At 36.5% G+C, this 19642-nt stretch overlaps 1 protein-coding gene across 2 annotated transcripts in view; it reads right to left on the bottom strand.

Annotated features, from left to right (window-relative positions):
- Positions 1 to 19642, bottom strand: part of LOC149130118 (uncharacterized) — a 94512-nt gene that overhangs the window by 51473 nt on the left and 23397 nt on the right. For both annotated transcript variants that reach the window (XM_089346381.1, XM_089346382.1), the window contains exons 7-9: positions 14736 to 14911; positions 12243 to 12382; positions 3178 to 3228 (exon numbers count right to left, since the gene is read on the bottom strand). In XM_089346381.1, coding sequence (XP_089202507.1) covers positions 3178 to 3228; positions 12243 to 12382; positions 14736 to 14911 — 367 coding nt within the window. The remainder of the gene's footprint in view (positions 1 to 3177; positions 3229 to 12242; positions 12383 to 14735; positions 14912 to 19642) is intronic.

The raw sequence follows: 19642 nt of genomic DNA, 5'->3' as shown, positions 1-19642 counted from the left end.
CAAAACAAAATTGTTCACCTCTTGTGGGTTGTATGAATGTCAATCAATTTGATCATCAAAGATCTAGCCACTAACACGACACGCAACGTCAGGTAGGATAAACTTACACCTGTTGTTGTTTTTTGTTGTTGTTGTTAAACGCTGTTGCTGGTAATCGTTTATTTCACCAGTCCTCTTCAAAGATCACCAGAATGGCATCTGGCTGAGGAAATATTTCAAGACTTAATAAAATAGCAGAGAGAAAGAAGAGAAAAATGATTTGTACTACGCTATCGTTAATAGAATTTCACTACAGTTATGGGTTCAAAAGGAAATTAGAAATGAAACCAAATGAATTTAATTAGATGCTGTCATTTTATAATCACAGACTTGCTCTACCTCTATTTGAATTACATTCTCTGCAAACATTCGACTCTCATAAATTAATATTTCCAAAGTTTTAAATGTTATAGTAACATATCTTTTTCTTTATTAATAATCTATATTTCATTATTATCAGATATTTATTTCGTCGATGATCACCTGATAAACACAGTAGTTTTGCCCAACATTATTTATAGTTTCAACTGGTTTACCATGTAATAGCTTAACATTTAGGTCTACAACAAAATAGACTAACATTCCTCAGTTTCCTTTATCTATATAATCTAATAACTCTGTAATTATTTCATTTAGTTATGACTTGATAATATTATTCATTTATTATTGGGTTGTCCGGAAAGTTCATGCCGATTTATAGTAGCTTATCTTTCGACTTATTTTAGAACATAGTTGAGTCAATAAAATAGGATTTGACTACACCTCCATTTAGAGCACAATTTAAGCTATCTTTTCGCGGACGAAGGTTTATGCTCCTATAACCTGTGTTAATTTTGTAACCCTTTAAAATGGAAGATAAGAAAGTTTATATTTGGCATTTGATACTTTTCTTGTTCCGTAATGGGAAAAATACCTCACAAACAACCAAAGAAATATGCGCAGATTATGGTGATGTTTCTTTTAATCGAAAGAACGGTTCGGAAGTGGTTCGCAAGGTCCCGAGCTGGAGATTGTAGCCTTATTGATAAAGAGCAATAAGGCAGACAATCCACTACAGATGATGACTAAATTAAGTCATTAATTGAGAATAACCCACATTTCACAATCTGGGAATTAGCGGAAAGCCTCAACCTATCAAAATCCGTCGTTCATGAGCACCTGGTACAGCTTAGATACACAAATCGCTACGATGATTGGGTACCACATGAGTTGAGTGAGAATAACCTTTTGGATCGCATTTCCATTTGTGATTCGCTTTATAAACCGAATGAAAACGCACCTTTTTTAAAGCAAATTGTGACAGGTGATGAGAAATGGATTATCTACCGAAATGTTCTGAGAAAACGATCCTGGAGTAAGCAACATGAGCTACCCTTAGCCACCCCTAAAGCGGGTCTTCACCCTAAAAAATCTTGCTTTGTGTTTGGTGGGATTGGAAAGGAATTCTGTACTATGAGCTTCTCCCAAGTACCCAGACAATTAATTCTGAGAAATATTGCACACAACTGGACGAGTTAAAAGCAGCAATTCAAGAGAAACGTCTAGAATTGGCCAACAGGAAAGGTGTTGTTTTCCTGCATGATAATGCAAGACCGCACGTTTCTGTGGGAACCAGACAAAAATTGCTGCAGCTCGGCTGGGATGTGTTACCCCATCCTCCATATTCACCAGATATTGCTCCTTCGGATTGCCACTTATTCCGGGCACTGCATTAAGAATAGTCTTAATGGTAAAAATGTCAATTCCTTGGATGACGTAAAATGATACCTTGATGAATTCTTTACCATGAAACCACCTTAATTCCTTGTAGTTTTGAATGATCAGTTGTTTTTAGCCCATCTTCAGCTTTGCCATGGTCTCACTGCCCCAACATGTATCAGTCAACAAGATAGTGTACCACCATCTTTAACTTTTGGTTTGTCTTTAACTTTTGGAATGAGTTCGCCTGCCATTCGTAACTTCACTTGTTCCCGCTGACCTTTCCCTGCATTACTTATTTGCTTGAAACCACATTCTTGACCAAGTACTTACTCCATCGAGTCTACTAACCAGAACTATTTGCATATCCTTTTAGTCTCTTGTTAGTATTGTTATGTCAGCCATGAATATCTTTCCATTGAGCAATTTCTTCTGGGCATTCTGTTAATCTAAGTAGCATAACCAGAAAGAGCACAAATCAACTGATATTGTGCAACCTACAGCCATTCCAGATCCAGAACCTGGCAGGCTTTTGTGAAATTTTCTCTCATGAAACACATTTTGAAATTGTTATAGCAACTCCTCATCGGATCCTTAATCTCGTCCCATATATGAAAGAAATTCCTTGCTTCCATCTACAATGTGTGTATGTTACCAAACCATAAGCATTAGCCAGATCAAGCCATACTACATTCAAATCCCTTTTATTCTTCTTTGCTTCTTATATGGCATCCCAGATTTAACAGGCATATTCTACACACACAGACATTCTGCGGATTCCAGTCTTCTGCACATTTTCAGTCATATAATCATTATTTTGCTGACATGTAGCTGATTTCATAGCAAGTACACCCATGTAAATCTTGCCCATTCAAGATTGAAATTGGTTTCAATTGGCCACTTAATTCTGCTTTAACTTACTTTTATGAGTAAACTCCTTCTGTCTTGCACCATTCATCAACCAATTCACCTTTATCCCACAACTCTCTAAATAGTAGGAAATGCTTATAACAACTGGGTACAACATTTGTACACGTTCTATGGTACACCATCATCTCTTGTTGCAATCTCCGTTCTTGTCTTCTTCAATAAGCTTTATACTTGTTTCTGGCTGAAATCGCTAAGCTGAAATATTTCATTTCTGGTTTCATTGGACATTATTTCAAACCAAACATAAGCAGAAAAGACTGACTTCGCTTTGGGTCATTGTATGTCTCCTGTATATTCTTCTAATTTATCCATTTTACTAACCATGCTATCCTCATTGGATTCTTTATGAAATTTCAGTAATATCGATATGTTTAATATGATTAGTTTACTGCTAAAACTTACCATTGAAAGATTAGAATGGAAGCTGCTCTTTTGTATTCTGATATCAAAATAGTTCAACAGAAGATAAACCTTACAGAAATCAATTAAGTACTGTTATTTTATACTCACCAATTGGCTCTGCCAGTGTCTGAGTTTCCTTGTCTTCAAATGTTCGTTTTTCTGAAATTAGAATTTCCAAGATTTAAACGTTATAGAAAAATGTCTTTATCTTTACTCTTTTACTTGTTTCAGTCATTTGACTGCGGCCATGCTGGGGCACCGCTTTAGTCGAGTAAATCGATCCCAGGTCTTATTCCTTGTAAGCCTAGTACTTATTCTATCAGTCACTTTTGCCGAACCGCTAAGTTACGGGGACGTGAACACACCACCATTGGTTGTCAAGCGATGTTGCGGCACAAACACAGACACACAAACACATACACACATACATATATATATATATATATATACACATATATACGACAGGCTTCTTTCAGTTTCTGTCTACCAAATCCACTCTCAAGGCTTTGGTTGGCCCGAGGCTATAGTAGAAGACACTTGCCGAAGGTGTCACGCAGTGGGAATGAACCCAGAACCATGTGGTTGGTAAGCAAGCTGCTTACCACACAGCCACTCCTGCGGCTATCTTTGTTAATAATCTATATTTTATTTTCTAAGATTCCTGTCATCGATGATCAACTGTTGAAACAATGGTTTTGGTTAGAATGTTTATAGATTCAACAGGATTACCATGTAATAGTTTAATATTTATTCTGTCTTCCAAACTTTCCTTTATCTCTTGAGACATTCTACATAATCTAACCACTCTGTCATTATTTCCTTTAATTATCACTTGATAACACCATTCTTTTCTTAGGTTTGTCTTTCCATTCTTATATCTGCACTAAACATATGACGTGAATTTGTCCTCTCACTTTTGCCCTTCTCTAACCAACATTATTCTCATCTTTGCATAATTCCGAGGGCAACCAGTTTGGTTATCAATGGTCTTACCATAAACACATGACACACCACGTCAAGTAGGATAAACATGCTTACTTGATCTCTCTGTTAAACATTGCTACAGGTAATCATTAATTTTGAATTTTATGGATCACAGTTCACCAGAATGTCAGCTGATGCAGGAAATGCTTTAAAACACCTTAATAGAGCAGTGTTTATAAAGGTGAGTGAAGATTACTTCTACACAGGTGGAACAGAAAATGATAACAGGTGTCTCCAAAGAGGATACACTTGCACAAAACTTCACTCTGCCCCAGGTAACTCTTCATCCTTACATTATAGCAGTGCAAAGATCTGAAATGGTAGAAAGGAACTGATTGTCAAGAATCTAGGATACCCTCTTCTATATATCAACCAAACTGTTATCTATTCTTTGATGTCCCCTTAATCAATACAGTGCCTTTGAATGGGCTGAAAACTGAATTACAAACAAATCTGAGGGGACAAAATTGACACTTTTGTAGAAATATTTATCTGACAGAAACTGTCTTCCTGATGTCGTAGTTAACAACATTACAAGGAATATGAAACCCTGCTCACACCCCATTCCACCATCACTACTTTACCACATTAGTCACTAATGATCTTTGACGTCACCTAATTGAAAATGTTTCTAAAATGCTTTATAAAACACATCTAATTAGCGTCAAATACGTATACAGAAATGTTCGACAACATAATGTTTCCTATGAAATGAAGCGAAAACACAATACGACCTCGACCATACTCAAAAATAGGGACCATAATTACGGTTTGTATGAACGTGATCTTCTAAATAGGAAAAACTGTAAAATTACAGAGAGTAACAAGGTGTAGAATGTTACTTGAAGGTGCTAAGTTCTGCTGAGGTTCTACAATTTGAGAAATGATCTGCTTATAATAAGAATATTGACAATATACAATACGATATTTAGAGGCCTCTGAAATGAAGGCATTTACTGGGGAAGGTATTCATAAAGGAGCTGACCAGTCCACACGTGCCCACTGCTTGTGCGTTACTAAACCTCGGAGTGATTAAAATACGTCTAATAAACGTTGTTCAAAATGACATGATTCACACAGGAGCAACATAGAATCTCGAGTGCTCACGGAGCAGACCATTTTGCCAAGCAAGTCTGTGTAGTTGTGACTACCAGGAATGGCAGCGTCGATACGTTTTGCATGTTGGTGATTCTCACAGACACATACTGAATGCATGCCTGAGGTAGTAACTGGAACACAGCATTTTGGTTGCAAGTCACAAAGAAGCGAATATTCCTCCGACTCATACAATTGTATTATCCGTTCATTTCAGTTGCAATTCATAAAACATTAAAAAGTCTACCTTTTATGCAGCGTTTTTCTTGTATTCCACACAAAACTTCTGCAAAGCAATGGCTATTTTAGTCGGTGGGCCCTTAATCTATTCTCAATTACAGTAACAATTTCCTTTTTAGCTGGACAAACACGGGAATATTCTTCCAACACATAGACTTCTATTATCCATCCCGGGACGTCAGAAACAAGTGCTCTCCTACCTTTCTTTAGGTCAGGATGATTCAAAATAGCCTCTTCTTTCCTCAATTGCTGTGATTTCCGCACCATATGATCACTTAAATCAAAGGTTTCGGTAGATTGTTTCCGTGACTAACTTCCTGGCACAAGGGTTAATAATGCGTATTGGTGCCTCTTCGAAATTTATATTTAATGTAGCCAAATTACGGAGTAAAACTGAATGCAAAATGATTACCATACATTTATGTATTGATGTGTGTCAATATTTTGGATTTAGAGGACTATTGCGCATACACACCAAAAGTGCGCGGCTGAATCCAGTAGGGGGTATGAAATTCATTACAAATAATGAAGGAGTGGATGCGTGAATCTATTAGAGGGTACCATATGCGCACCAGCGCACGTGATCCAATTATTTTCCATTTTATTTGGAAAGTGAATTAACTACCAAGGAGATGAGAAAATAAATTGAATGTTTGAACGAATACAGTTTGGATAAATGCATTCCTGGAGTACAAGTTACATTCCCTTGTTTAAATGCTCACATGGTGAACGTACGAGGCGAAAATTGTCAACGATGATATTTTTTCACCCTAAGCCATTTTCAGGAGCCTCTAAATGTTATAGTATACCTTGAACATTATCAGTATTCTGATCATGGACAGATCAATCCTCAAAGTCAAAAAACGCACCACACATTTTCTTGTATTACATCATGGCCCAATGGGGGTCCCTTGAATATTGATTTTATTTTTAATTTCCGCCCATGAAAATGTTCCTATTTGAAAGGCCAATACCGTGAATATGGAGGAAGATAATAGAGGAATTCTGATGGCAGATTCTGGCCGCTCTGATTGCAGATTACATGCTGTAGCCAATTTCGGACAAATATTATGAAACGTTTTGAAAGCGTTCAGCACCAAAATCGTATAAATTGACATTCGCGCTCCACGAGGGGTGTGGCCCTCAAAGTTTTGTAGGGCATATCACTGAAACCCTTAGTGGCTGAACACTAAAATTATACATGTGTTCCTTATGTATATAGAGATATTACCAAAAACACTCTGAGCCAAGTCCGAGTCGGTCACGTGAAAAGTCACCTTTTTTAAAAACTTTGTTGAATTCCTATGAAATGCTCCTAATGTAAAAATAGTGGCTGCGAGGAATGGAAACCATATATTTATTGACAATTGTGTCTACAAGAAGGTTCTACTTGAAAGCAAAATATGCTTGTTAGCAAAATTTATAAAATGGAATTACACATTTCATATTTGGAAGAATTTCACATGATTTTAAAATTGTCTATACAGCAGAGGAAGTGTCTAGGGAGATGATGGGACTTACAACAACAACATCAACAACAAATGAAATTTCAAAGTTTATCGTTATTTCTGCAGTTAATCTCTAACAATAAGGGAGACAAACTAATATAGGGATTCCCATGTAGTAGATAGATCTGCTAGAATTAGTCGCCAAAACCCACTCAGTTCAAAACTTATCATCTTATAGAAGTATGAATTAGACAATGTGGTTCTGGGTTCCCTATGCCTTGAGAAACGACAGGATGGTCCTGGATGGAAGGCATTTGATCATAGGTCTCTGCTTATTAAAGGTAGACTTGGGGTTAAACAACAGCAACATTTACAAGAAATTTCTTTTACGTCTCATGATTAGATATTCAAGTTTCGTTCAGTTTCATCAAGAGCTTCCCTCAATGTTCCAAGTGTACGTTCCGCTGGATCACAACTTGTAAATCCTTTGTACAGAATCTGGAAACTCTGTTCTACAGCTTCGTTAGGATGGTTATATTTGTATAACAAAGAAATCATATGAATAGACGAATGAGAAATACTTAAGAAACAAGGAAACAAGAAAACATTGTTCTCTATTTCTAAAAATGCTGACAGAAATAACAAAGAAGTCGAAAAAAAAGGCTGAAGATGGAGACAAATGTTTAAAAAATAATTGAAAATTATACATGAGAATATGTGTCAACAAATAATCAACAAAGACCACCAACAGTTAAACCATTTCATCCATCCATCCATTTTCTCTGCCTCTATTCATACGAGTGTTGTAGGGGTAGTGTCCTCAGGCATCTCCTCCTTCATACAATCCTATCAGAGGAACCTTCTTTAGAATTTCTGAAAGGACTCTCAAACATCACAAATTGAAATTATGGATTTTATCCAATAAGCTCTTCTTGTTTTACCCCTAGGTCTCCCGTCTATTTGATAACGTCCTATGCTCAATGCCTGAAATAGTCATCAGTGATGTCTTTACTCCCATGTTTAATAAATAATTAAAGAGTATTAACATTTAAATATATGTAGAAAGTGGAGATTGAAACGTCAAACAAAACCAGTAATATTAGTTAACCCCTGGACTAATTAACAGAGAAACAGACAGGAAACCAGAATGATTTCAATTACAAAAAATATAATAGTGCTTAGTTCACATTACATATTATAGAAGACAGCAGCTTAATCTTTCTGGTTTCCTGACTCATAAAAAGGATTTCTTTTACAGGATCAAGGCCATGATTTAGAGAAATTCCAATAATGGAGAGTGCTTAAGGTGACCCTTACAATGAGAAGAATTTTAGCAGAAAAGGAAGCAGGACTCACCATCCTATATACCATATGTCTACAACACTTAGGTCTTGAAGGAATCGCTTTATCCACGAATATCTACATCAACTGAGAAGTTATCATTCTTGATATGCAGGAAAAAAGGAGGTGGAGGGAAATCCTATATGGTGAACCCAATGCACACAATAGGTACAATGGGATCAGAGGGAAGTTAGAAGAAGGGAGGACCTTGTAAATAGTAGGTATACAAGAACAGTTAGTAGTAATAACAACAATGAAAGACGTAGTTGATAGGTTCTGATACATAAAAGACAGAATTAGAAGTGAAGGAGACTATTCTGAAAACTTAGAAGTTGAGGTGACAAAATGTAGAGGGAGCTGTTATGTCTACATAAGAGATTCTGTTTGCAAATGAAGGACAGATTATATGATCATCATTATCATTGATTAACGTCTTTTTTCCACGCTGGCGTGGGTTGGACGGTTGACTGCGGTCTGGAGATCCATTGGATCCACTAGGCTCCAATCTTGTCAGCCAAAGTTTCTTCAGCTGGATGCCCTTCCTAACGCCAACCACTCCGAGTGTGTAGTGGATGCTTTTTACGTGCCACTGGCACAGGAGCCAGTCAGGCGGACCTGGCATCGACCACGTTCGGATGATGCTCTTACGTGCCATCGGCACGGGAGCCATCAAGGAGGCACCAGCCACAGCTACGATATTGGTTTTACTTGACTCAACAGGTCTTCTCAAGCATATCCTATCACCTGACACATCAGGAGTATTCTTAACAGGGATGGACGTGCGTGACTGCGATCTCACTTTAGTTTCCGTTCCTTCCCAATTACAGCATGTCTCCTAAGTTCCCGGTCTCCTGTCATTGCCTCTGTGACGTCCAATGTTCGCAGGTCATGCTTCATCACCTCATCCCATGTATTCCTGGGTCTGCTTCTTCTATAGGTACCTACTACAGTTGGGGAGTGGCACTTCTTTACATAGCTGTCTTCGTTCATACGTAACACATGGCCATACCAGCGCACTCGCCTCACTTGCACACCACATTTGATACTTCTTCTGCCCAACTTTTCTCTCAGGATGCTCATACTCGGTTGTATATGCACACTGACATTACACATCCAGTGGGTCATACTAGCTTCATTTCTTTCAAGCGTACACATGTCCTCAGCATTCATGGCCCATGTTTCCCTGCTGTGTAGCATGGCAGTTCGCACACATGCATCATACAGTCCACCTTTCACGCTGAGCGAGAGGCCTTTAGTTGCCTACGAAGGTAGGAGCACCCTGAACTTTCTTACTCTAGTCGCTACACTCTCAAAGCAACCACCCCCACTACAGACTTGGTCGCCTTGGTAGCAGAAGCTATTAACTAATTCTAGCTTCTTCCCTTGGCATGTGATAGAATTTGTTTTCTGTACGTCTTCAGTGTTTATTGCTTCAGCGCATCTGCCACACACAAAAAGTATTTTCCCGGTTAGAATTCCTTTGATATTGCTGCATCTTTTATGTGTCCATAGCTTACACCGTGCACATCATATGGAGTTTCTACCCTCGCCTTTTCTACAGATCGAGCAGGGCCATCTACATGAAGGGAGTTGTGATTTGACAGCATTCCTACTTACTAGGACTTAGGTTTTGGCTAAGGCCCTTCCATTCTAGACCTTGCTTCCATACCCTAAACTTTGTCTCCAGTTCTGGCAGTGACTCAGCTATTAGAGCAAGGTCATCAGCACAAAGGAGCTCCCAGGGGCAGCCTGTCTTGAATTTCTCTGTTAGTGCCTGGAGGACTATAATGAATAAGAGGGGGCTGAGGACTGATCCTTGGTGAACCCTGACTTGTATTTTAAAGTGGAATGTTTCATTAAGCGTAGAGGATGTATGAAAACTGTTAAGAAATGAAGTGAGCATCACAAGAAATGGAAGATGAATGTGTAGAAGTCCCGGAGCGGAGATGAGCTGGAAGCAAAACTAGGATTTAGACGATTCAGAGACAGCACACAAGAGAGGAGATAGTAGAGATATGGGAGGAGTATGAAAGAGTAAAACAGATGGGGATAAAGAATTGCCAAGACATCCAAATTGAAGGAAATAAGGAGTTAAACCTGGCAAAGGAAGACAACAGCTGTGGCAGTAGTCTAATTGGAATGCAACAATCAAGTCAGAATTATAAACAAAAGGTGAAACACTCACAAGACTCTGTCTCTTTTAGCATTAATATCATCTAAAATCTAACAAGTGTTACAAAAAGAATGACTATATGGATGGTAAATGCTGTTCAAACAATGTAATAAGTGTATATTATATATAGTTACAAAAAAGGGTTTGTGTGTTCAAGTCATATTCTATTTCTGTTTGTATGTTTTGTATAAACACCAATATTTTGTTTAAATGTAAAAAGATGTTCACGGTTCAATACTAAATTTAACATTAAATAAAATTAAGTTCATGGTGAATATACATATGCAAAGTTAATATTTAATTATAATTTTATAATTTGCAGCTACAAAATGTATTCTAAGCAGAAACATTCAGGGTACACAGCCCCAGAAAATACAACATATTACGACAGACATCTGGCGACATAACAACAACAACAACAACAACAACCTATCAGAAAACTTAAGAAAGGTCTTAGCGGGAAAACAAACAACTTTCTTATAAACTCACAAGTTTACACCTAAACAAAAATAAATTATAGTTCCCTCTTCCAGAAGACAATATTAACTGTATTGTGTCTCTTAATTTATCCATTTTACCAACCATGTTCACCTCGACTTTATGAAATTTCAGTAATATTTTTAATACAATTACTTTGGAGCTAAACCTTCAAATGGAAATTAGAAATGGGATCTGTTCTTCACCATTCTAATAAACAAAATAGCTCAGGTGAAGGTAAAAACCTATAGAAATCAATTAAGTTCTGTTATTTTATACTCATCAACTGTCTCTGTCACAGTCTGCATTCCCTTCTCTTCAAACTTTGGACTCTCTGAAATATGTGTTTCCAAGTTTTATATTTATAACACAATTTCTTTATATTTATTTTAATCATCTAAATTTTATTATTGAGCGACATTCATATCATCAATGGTCAACCAGCGATCATAATGGTTTTGGTCAATATTTTTTATATTTTCGACAGTGGTCCCATGTAATAGTCAATATTTAGGTCCAAAACACAATCTTATTGATCTTTGTAAAATTCATCTCTCTGTTAAAACATCCTACATAATCTAACAATGTTGTAATTATATCACTTAATAACAGTTAATCTGTAAGTGTTGTTTTCCTTGCTTATATCTATAACCCTAATTGCATTCTCAAAACTCTAATCTTCACTAATAACCTGCTTAATTCCAGTATCAACAAATTTATTCATCAAAGGTATAACAACAAACACATGTCGCAGCCACTTCAAGAAGGAGAAACATACACCTAATCTCTTTGTTAAACGTTGTTGCTGATAATCTGTAATTCTAACTTCACAGTTCACCAGAATGTCATCTTATTCAGGATATGTTTGAAGGTTTCATCATCTGTTTGAGTGACAAACAAAACTGCGTCTCTATTAACTTTAATATCATCCAGAAACCAACATAGCAACATGGAATTGTGTGTTAAAGTCTCTCAAACTGGTGACACATAATTTTACTCCCTTTAAAATATTCTACTGAATTTAATACGTTACCAAAGAAGACAATGATGTCCTTGTAAGTGCTGTTGTCTTTAATTATCTGCTAATGGTTCATAATTAATCATAGAGTTGATGGATATTTATTGATACTTCAATTACTCACTAATTATCTTGCTGAATCCTCCATTGTTTTTATGTTGAAGATTACAACCCTCTTGAAGTGTAACATGTTTCCTACTTGGATAAGGACAATGCTTAGTGGATGTAGTGAGAGATATACTATCACAGAGAAAAGACACTAGGAACACCTTTTATTATAAATCTGCCAGATTATGGCAGACCTGTGTCTACACAAAAACATAAAGTATATTATTCTACACAATAAGGTCAATGTGAAAAGCAGGACAAACAGACAGATCAGCAAAGGTTTTCTTACCATTTCCAGTTCTGTTTGTTACAGGTTTCGCACACCTCAGACATCGTTTAAGTGGAGTGTTTGAACATTCTTCACATGTGACAAGGTGTCCACATGGATGGACTTTAGTTGTGGCCTCTTTATTTCTGCACCATAAACATCTGTGGACAAAATATGAAACCAATATCATTCATTTATAAGAAATATTAGATTCTGTACATGTTTAGAGTAGAGAATATTATGAGACACATCAGCGACTAATAAGAGTACAGCAGAAATTCTTCTTTAAACAATTACATACAAACCGCGTTTGGGGTAGTTAAATGGCACACGCATACACACACACACAAACATATACATGAATTGATAAATGTTTGTCTTGAACCTGATACATCATAGAAATTGATTGACACACAGGGAACTACATATATTCCAGAAATATATTTCAGTACTAACATCAAGCTCATTTCGTCTGAACAAATATATCTACACAGGTTTCTTTATATACACTTTATTATATACATCCCGCCTCTACAGGTTAGTAGATGAAGTATCCAGTACTGAGGCGTGACAGAAATAGCCCGAAACCAGGTCTGGTCTGCTGGTACCATCGGTAGAAGATGGTAGGGTTTCGCTCCCCTGCTCTCAATTAATTGGAAGCAGCTCTGCATCGTTAACAAGCTGGACGAGTTGTTCTCTTGGGGTTAAACAGTAGAGTCCATTCGAACAGATAGCCATGTTGGCGTGCCTACAAATATTACTTATATATATATATAACCCTTGATTCAACAACACTGTGTATAATCTCTATACTCGGAATGACCATTTTTAAAAACGGGAAGATTTTGCTCATGGGTATTGGAATCTTATATGTATACCATTCTGCCTAAACAATGGATTTAGAAATACAATATCCCTGCATGTCTAACATCTATTTTCGTTCCTCCAATTCACTCTCTTTTTCCTATCTTATCTAAATTAACTATTGCTTAACCATTTTCTCACATCGTCTCCGATGAAGGGATATAATAAATATCCTGGAAACAGCTGTAAGACCTTCTATTTATAAATGTTCTAAGATATACACACCCTTGATTTTTTTATCTCCTTACGAAAAGTAAATCCTTATATATATATATATATATGACAGGTTTCGGCCAGTATTAGTCCAGGTCATGTCTATAGTAATCGCACTACCTGGTGAAGTCATTCAAATCAGGATTCGGATAACATGATCCAATCGAGGAGAGATTTATTGTTTACGGGGGCATATCTTGGTGTTGAAGGTTTATCCGGGATTTCTTGAAGGATTTTTTCCAAATACTTCTTGAACTTTATGGGGTCTTTTTCTACTTTAATGTACTTTGGTGTAATGCTAAAGGGAGCGGGACCAATTGAGGTGAAATAATTTTGCCGTAATGTTGTTATGAGATGCAAGTTTAATTCATGTTGTGGGTAGATAATACAGGACCCAAGCCATGGGTATATCTTAAAAGGGATGCCAACATCATTTGGGCAATGCTGATAAGATATTTTCTACCCTGATTTTGGGGTGTTTTATTATATATATATCGTGCATCTACTTCTAGCTTCTATTGCTGCCTTTCTTTGATTAAATTCTGTTTTCTGTCCCCTATTTTGCCCCTTTCCAGTAAGTTCAGCTGCGCTCTGTAGACATTATATTATTATTAGAACATTCACATAATCGATCATTTGCAAAAGAAAAGAAAATTTATTGAAGCTTGTATATTGAATAAAACAGAACTGTATTTATACAGTCCAAAAATCAATATCTATAAACAATAACTGAATTTCCAGAGACAAAGAAAGGTTTGTATATTCACAAAGGGGGATATGTGTCTGTTTCTTAAGTAGTTAATACAGAGAGATGCATGGCAAAGAAATTGCCAAATCTTATAAAATACGGGAGTCTAAGGCGACTAAAACACCTAGTAATGGTATATGTGTTACTTGAATTATTTACGTTTCCTGGCAGCTTATTTTTTTCTGTGAAGATATGTGGCAATGTTCCATCAGTATTTGCAGAAATATACATATACACTGTTGGTGTGTGTTTGTAGGTTATTTTTCTATGAAACCATTCTTAATATTGACTGATTCAGACATAGAAAAGCAAGATAAATATGTTGGTAGACAGATAAATTCCACTTACTTCTAAATAACAATTTCAAATTGGAATTCCTTCACTTCATTATTTAGATCTATATTTTCCTATTGATCAGAAATCTTTAAAATAGGGAACTAAGAGAAGTAGGTGGGGATGGACAGTGAAGTATAACTGTCAACACTACGAATCATGTGAATGTAATCAAAATAGTGGTCTTTCTTTGATCTCCTGACAACTGTATATTGTTTTATTGTGTGGCCTTTGACGAAAACACTAGCGACAGTATAATGTATTGGTAGAATTAAAACTAAACAAACATATAAACATGATTATATACAAAATAGAAAATGTAATGGTTTATCTTTTCATTGCCAGGAAATACTTACTTTGGTGGAAAAAATGTTTCAAATTTTTTTCTCAAATTTGGGTCCTTAATTAGGTCCAATGGTGTGTTATTGTTATTATTTTTATGGTGCAAGTCGGCTCCTAGGCTGGTTAGATATCTAGCAACTACTCCTACAGTGAACATTTCCTCCGTTTTCAGGCTGAGGTCGGTGCAGCACTACAAATGATGAAATATATAATGATAACAATATTACACAAATATTCATAACAAATGCCCCTAATTACATCTAAATTTACTCATAGGTTGTTTATCCAGTAATTAAAACAATTACAAAATATTGAGTTCCTCCTACATCATCTTTAATTGAGTCCATTTCCCATTTTCATGGTTTTACTTGATTTTCAACACTGAGACATCTTTTAAATATTTTGTCATTGTATTGAGTAGGACAAACCTTATTGATTAACATCAAGCTTATTGATATTTAGTGAGTAAATATTTACTTGTAAACCAGACATATATCAACATATTCAATAAAAAAAAAGTCAAATATAGGAACAACAAACCAACAAGAACCTATCTACACAATTGGCTTGATAAAGGCGGACAAGTGGCCATATCATAAGAAAGAGTATTGTATATATGAATATAACACAACATGAGAACAAATAAAATAAGTTATATCAGAAACAGAAACACCAACAACATAACATAACAAAATCAATATCACACAGACATAACCAAACATATCATTAATGTTTCCTTAATTAAGCAAGAAGCATCTTTGAATGATGAAAGTAAAGTAAAGGAAGTAGGAATTAATGTCAGAGCTGAGGCAGCACACCAACACATTGTAGTTATTAACAAATTATTCACACTAATAGTCTGAGAGACAATTCCAGTAGGTGGGGTGGTAGTTGGGTGTCAATGTCTGTTCTTCTCACCAAAGAAGACATTACAACAATACAACAGAAGTCTGTTAGTATAGTGACCTTTATTCATAAAGGAAACAGAGAGTTGCAACAGTTGACAATAAATGCCAAAAGATCTACCAATATTTAGATGATGCATATATACATGTATATATATATATGTATATATATATATATATATATATATATATATATATATATATATATATATATATATATATATATATATATATATATATATATGTACACACATACATATATATTCATACACGCGCGCACGCATACACACACACACATACATATACACGCATATGTGGGTACAGGAAGTCACAAACAGTAAACAACATGAAATACGAATAGAAAAGAGTCGAATACATAAACAACGAGAGAAACAAATGGAAAACAGGACAAGTAACATAAAGAACGACCCTTCATCATTTGTCAGCTGTACTTCTACTCCTCATTTCAAGCACTGAATGACAATAGGTGGCTTCGAAGGGCAGTTGGCCCCCAACCAAATCACAATTTGGGATTTGCAGAGGGTCAAAGTTGGTAACAAAAACAAGACAGTGGAGTCATACAAGGAAACCGAACGAAACAAACATGGAGGGTCGTTAGTCGAGACATTATAAATTATTTTCAGGATCCAACAAAATCTAGGTATTCTAATAATACTTTCTGTTATAAGCACAAGGCCTGAAATTTGTGGGGTGGGAGTAAGTCTATCCCATTGCCCCCCCCCCCCATCACTTAACTGGTTCTTAATTTATCGATTACGAAAGGACGAAACTCAAAGTCGAGCTTGGTGGAATTTGAACTCAGAATGTAAAGATGGGCGATATACCACTAAGTATTTTGCCCGGCGTGCTAACCATTCAGCCATGTCACCGCCTTAAAGGTATTCTAATAATAAGGATACCAAGATAGGGTTCAGTACAGCATATCCGCGTATCAACGGTATATGTGGACATTGATGTAAATACTAATGTATAGATAGACTTGTTCTTTCACTTATATCTACATTCACATGGACAGACCAATCGATATAAGTTCCCATGTATATGTTAACAAACACAAAGGTATGCTCAGGCATGCAGTAAACATTCCACTTTAAGTTCCAGATCCAACGTAGGGAAGGCCCCCAAAGTGGTGTAGTATAAATCAGAGCACAAATGGGTTTCAGACACATTTTATATTTATGAAGAAATCAATTATATAATGAATAAAAAAAAGCTGAAGATCGGAATAGGGTAACTTCATACCCTTAACCGTGAAACGTCTTGCCCGATTAACTAAAGGCAGGTTTGTTTTTGCTTTTCTCTTCTGTTTTTTGTTCTGTGTGTGCCATAAATATCGCCATCCGTTAGAGAAAAAATTTGTAGTTTGGAATCAGTAGTTCTTTGACTGCTATTTCTAAATTCTCAGTATGTTGGAGAAGCAACTCATGCTAATCCCTGTATATTTTTGATTATAAATGGTTTTGCCGATAAAGGTTTTTTCATACTGAACTACTTGGCAAAATTGTTAATTATTAATTTTATTACTAATTGACGATTCCCTGCCCTATATCTGTATATATTATATATATATATATATATATATATATATATATATATATATACTATCATCATCACCATCATCATCGTCGTCATCATCGTTTAAAGTCTGCATTCCACGCTGGCACGGGTGGGATGGTTTGACAAGAACCGGCCAGGTAGAAGCCTGCACCAAAGTTCTGTAACTGTTTTGGCAGGAGTTCTACAGCTGGATGCTCTTCCTAGCACCAACCATTCAACAGTGTGGACTTAGTGATTTTTATGTGGCACAAGCAGAGACGAGGTCAGTTTTTGCAACCCTAAAGATATCCATATAAACACGCACACTCACAACCATGCGGAGATGTTCGCCTACAAAGGCACACATGCACCCATGCCCCAACAGTACAAGATGGGTCGAATAAAGAGTGGAGTGAATTCCACTTTCTTTCATATTTTATAAAATCTACGGACATGAAGAAAATACTGAAGTATTGGGTCATCCCATGAACAAATTTTAAGTTCAATTTCCTGAACTAATAGTCGGAGGGGGACGTGTTAAACTACCTGCATCAACTTGCTATAAAAACAGGTAGTAATTTTACATTGTGCTTATTCATAGTGCAAGTTGTGAAAAGTGCAGTTCGATTTTAACAATTAACTTTTCAAAGCTGTAATAGAAGTGACAAAAGAGCATATTCGGCATATTTTGCTTTATGGGTTCAATAAAGGTAACGCAACGGATAGTGCAAGGAATATTAATGCAGTATATAGCGATTGGACAATAAGCGTGAACCAGTGTCAATGGTGATTCCAGAAATTCTGAGTATGAATCTACAGCCTAGAAGACGAGCCTCGTCCTGCAAACACTCCCATTGTAACTGTTGAGGAACCACCAGAGAAGCTTGGATTTGGTCCTTCAACCATTCATTGACACCTTTGTGCCATCGGAAAAATTAGCAAATTGAATCAATGGGTTCTTCTCAAACTTTCCGAGTCTAATCACATGCAGGATACGAAAATGAACTCTTCTTTGCTGCCACATCTCATGAATGAACATTTTCTGAATCGGATAGTGACTGGTAATGAGAAACGGGTTCTCTACAAAAATGTCAAGTGCCGTAGACATTGGGTGGCAAAAGGAGAAGTACCGGCGCCCCAGGGTAAAGATCTTCAACCACATAAGGTGTTGTTAACTGTTTGGTGAGATATAAAAAGTTGAGTCTATTTTGAACTTTTAAACCCAAACCAAACGATAACAAAGGAGATCTACTGTGAGCAGTGTGAGCGGCTAAAGTCAGCGACAGGAGGAAAACGACCATCTTTTGTTTCAAGACGAAAGTTATTCTTCCATCAGGATAACACTCGGTCACATACAGCGAGCATGACATTCCAAAGGCTGGAGCAGTTTGAATGAGAAACAATGCCCCACCCATCATATTCGCCGGACATTGCCTCATCGGATTATCATTTATTTCGCAATCTTCAAAATCAATATTTAGACAAAGTCAGAACAGTAATGGAGGAGCATTTTTAATCCTGGACAAGTAAATTTTGGAAGAGGTGACTTGCAAGTCTACCAGATAGATGGAAGAGCATTGTAGAAAATGAAGGAGAATATGTTTTAGATTAAAAGAAAGTACTTTGTTTATCTTAATTTTGAAAAATATAAGTATAAAAATCTGCTTTATTTATGAGATGACAGCAAAAAGTCCAGTAGTATTTAAGCCCATACTGTTGATGACATGAGATAGCCGAATACAGTGAATGGGCTTTAAACAGCATTTTACAAGATGAATACTCAAAGTGAAAATCCTTTCTTGTGTGTGTGTGTGTGTATGTGCATGAGTGTACATACAGAACTTAAATACAAGAAAACTCACTAAGGACCATGCTTCATTGTATTCATTCTCTAGTGTCCTAACATTGAACATTGTTATGACATGTCCACAAGAAGTCAGTGGACGTATTTCGTGTACGAGAAGTGGGGTAGAGAGCAGTTTTCAGTCAGAATTCTTTATAGAATGGACCGGATGTATTTACCATGGCAGCTGCACTATAAAGCTCAGACATCTCTTCTATCCTGCATCATTGTTAATTGAGAATAATATCTCCTCTATTAAATAGGTCACTTCTCCCTCATATTGTGATGGCTGTGTTTATATGGCAAACATCCGAGATGGGTCACCTCTCGACCGAGGTGAGACGACGTCTTTGAGAGTGAAAGGAGATGGAATATTGTTTGTTACATAATATAATTCGGATCATAAGGAGAGACTGGATCACGAAATGGGAATGGAGGATGGAGGTTGAGAGGTGGGAATTGATGCACGATAAGCAAAGTTTGTCTGTCTATCTATCTGTTTCTCTCTCTCTCTCTCTCTCTCTCTCTCACACACACACACACACACACACAGAGAAACTCACACATACACAAACTCACACACAGAATCACATATACAGAAATACACACAAACACA

The sequence above is a fragment of the Octopus bimaculoides genome, chromosome 30, assembly GCF_046866305.1.
Source record: "Octopus bimaculoides isolate indiv1 chromosome 30, ASM4686630v1, whole genome shotgun sequence".
Lineage (NCBI taxonomy): Eukaryota > Metazoa > Mollusca > Cephalopoda > Octopoda > Octopodidae > Octopus > Octopus bimaculoides.
The sequence above is the reverse complement of the archived record's forward strand: the minus strand, read 5'-3'. Positions and strand labels throughout refer to the sequence as shown.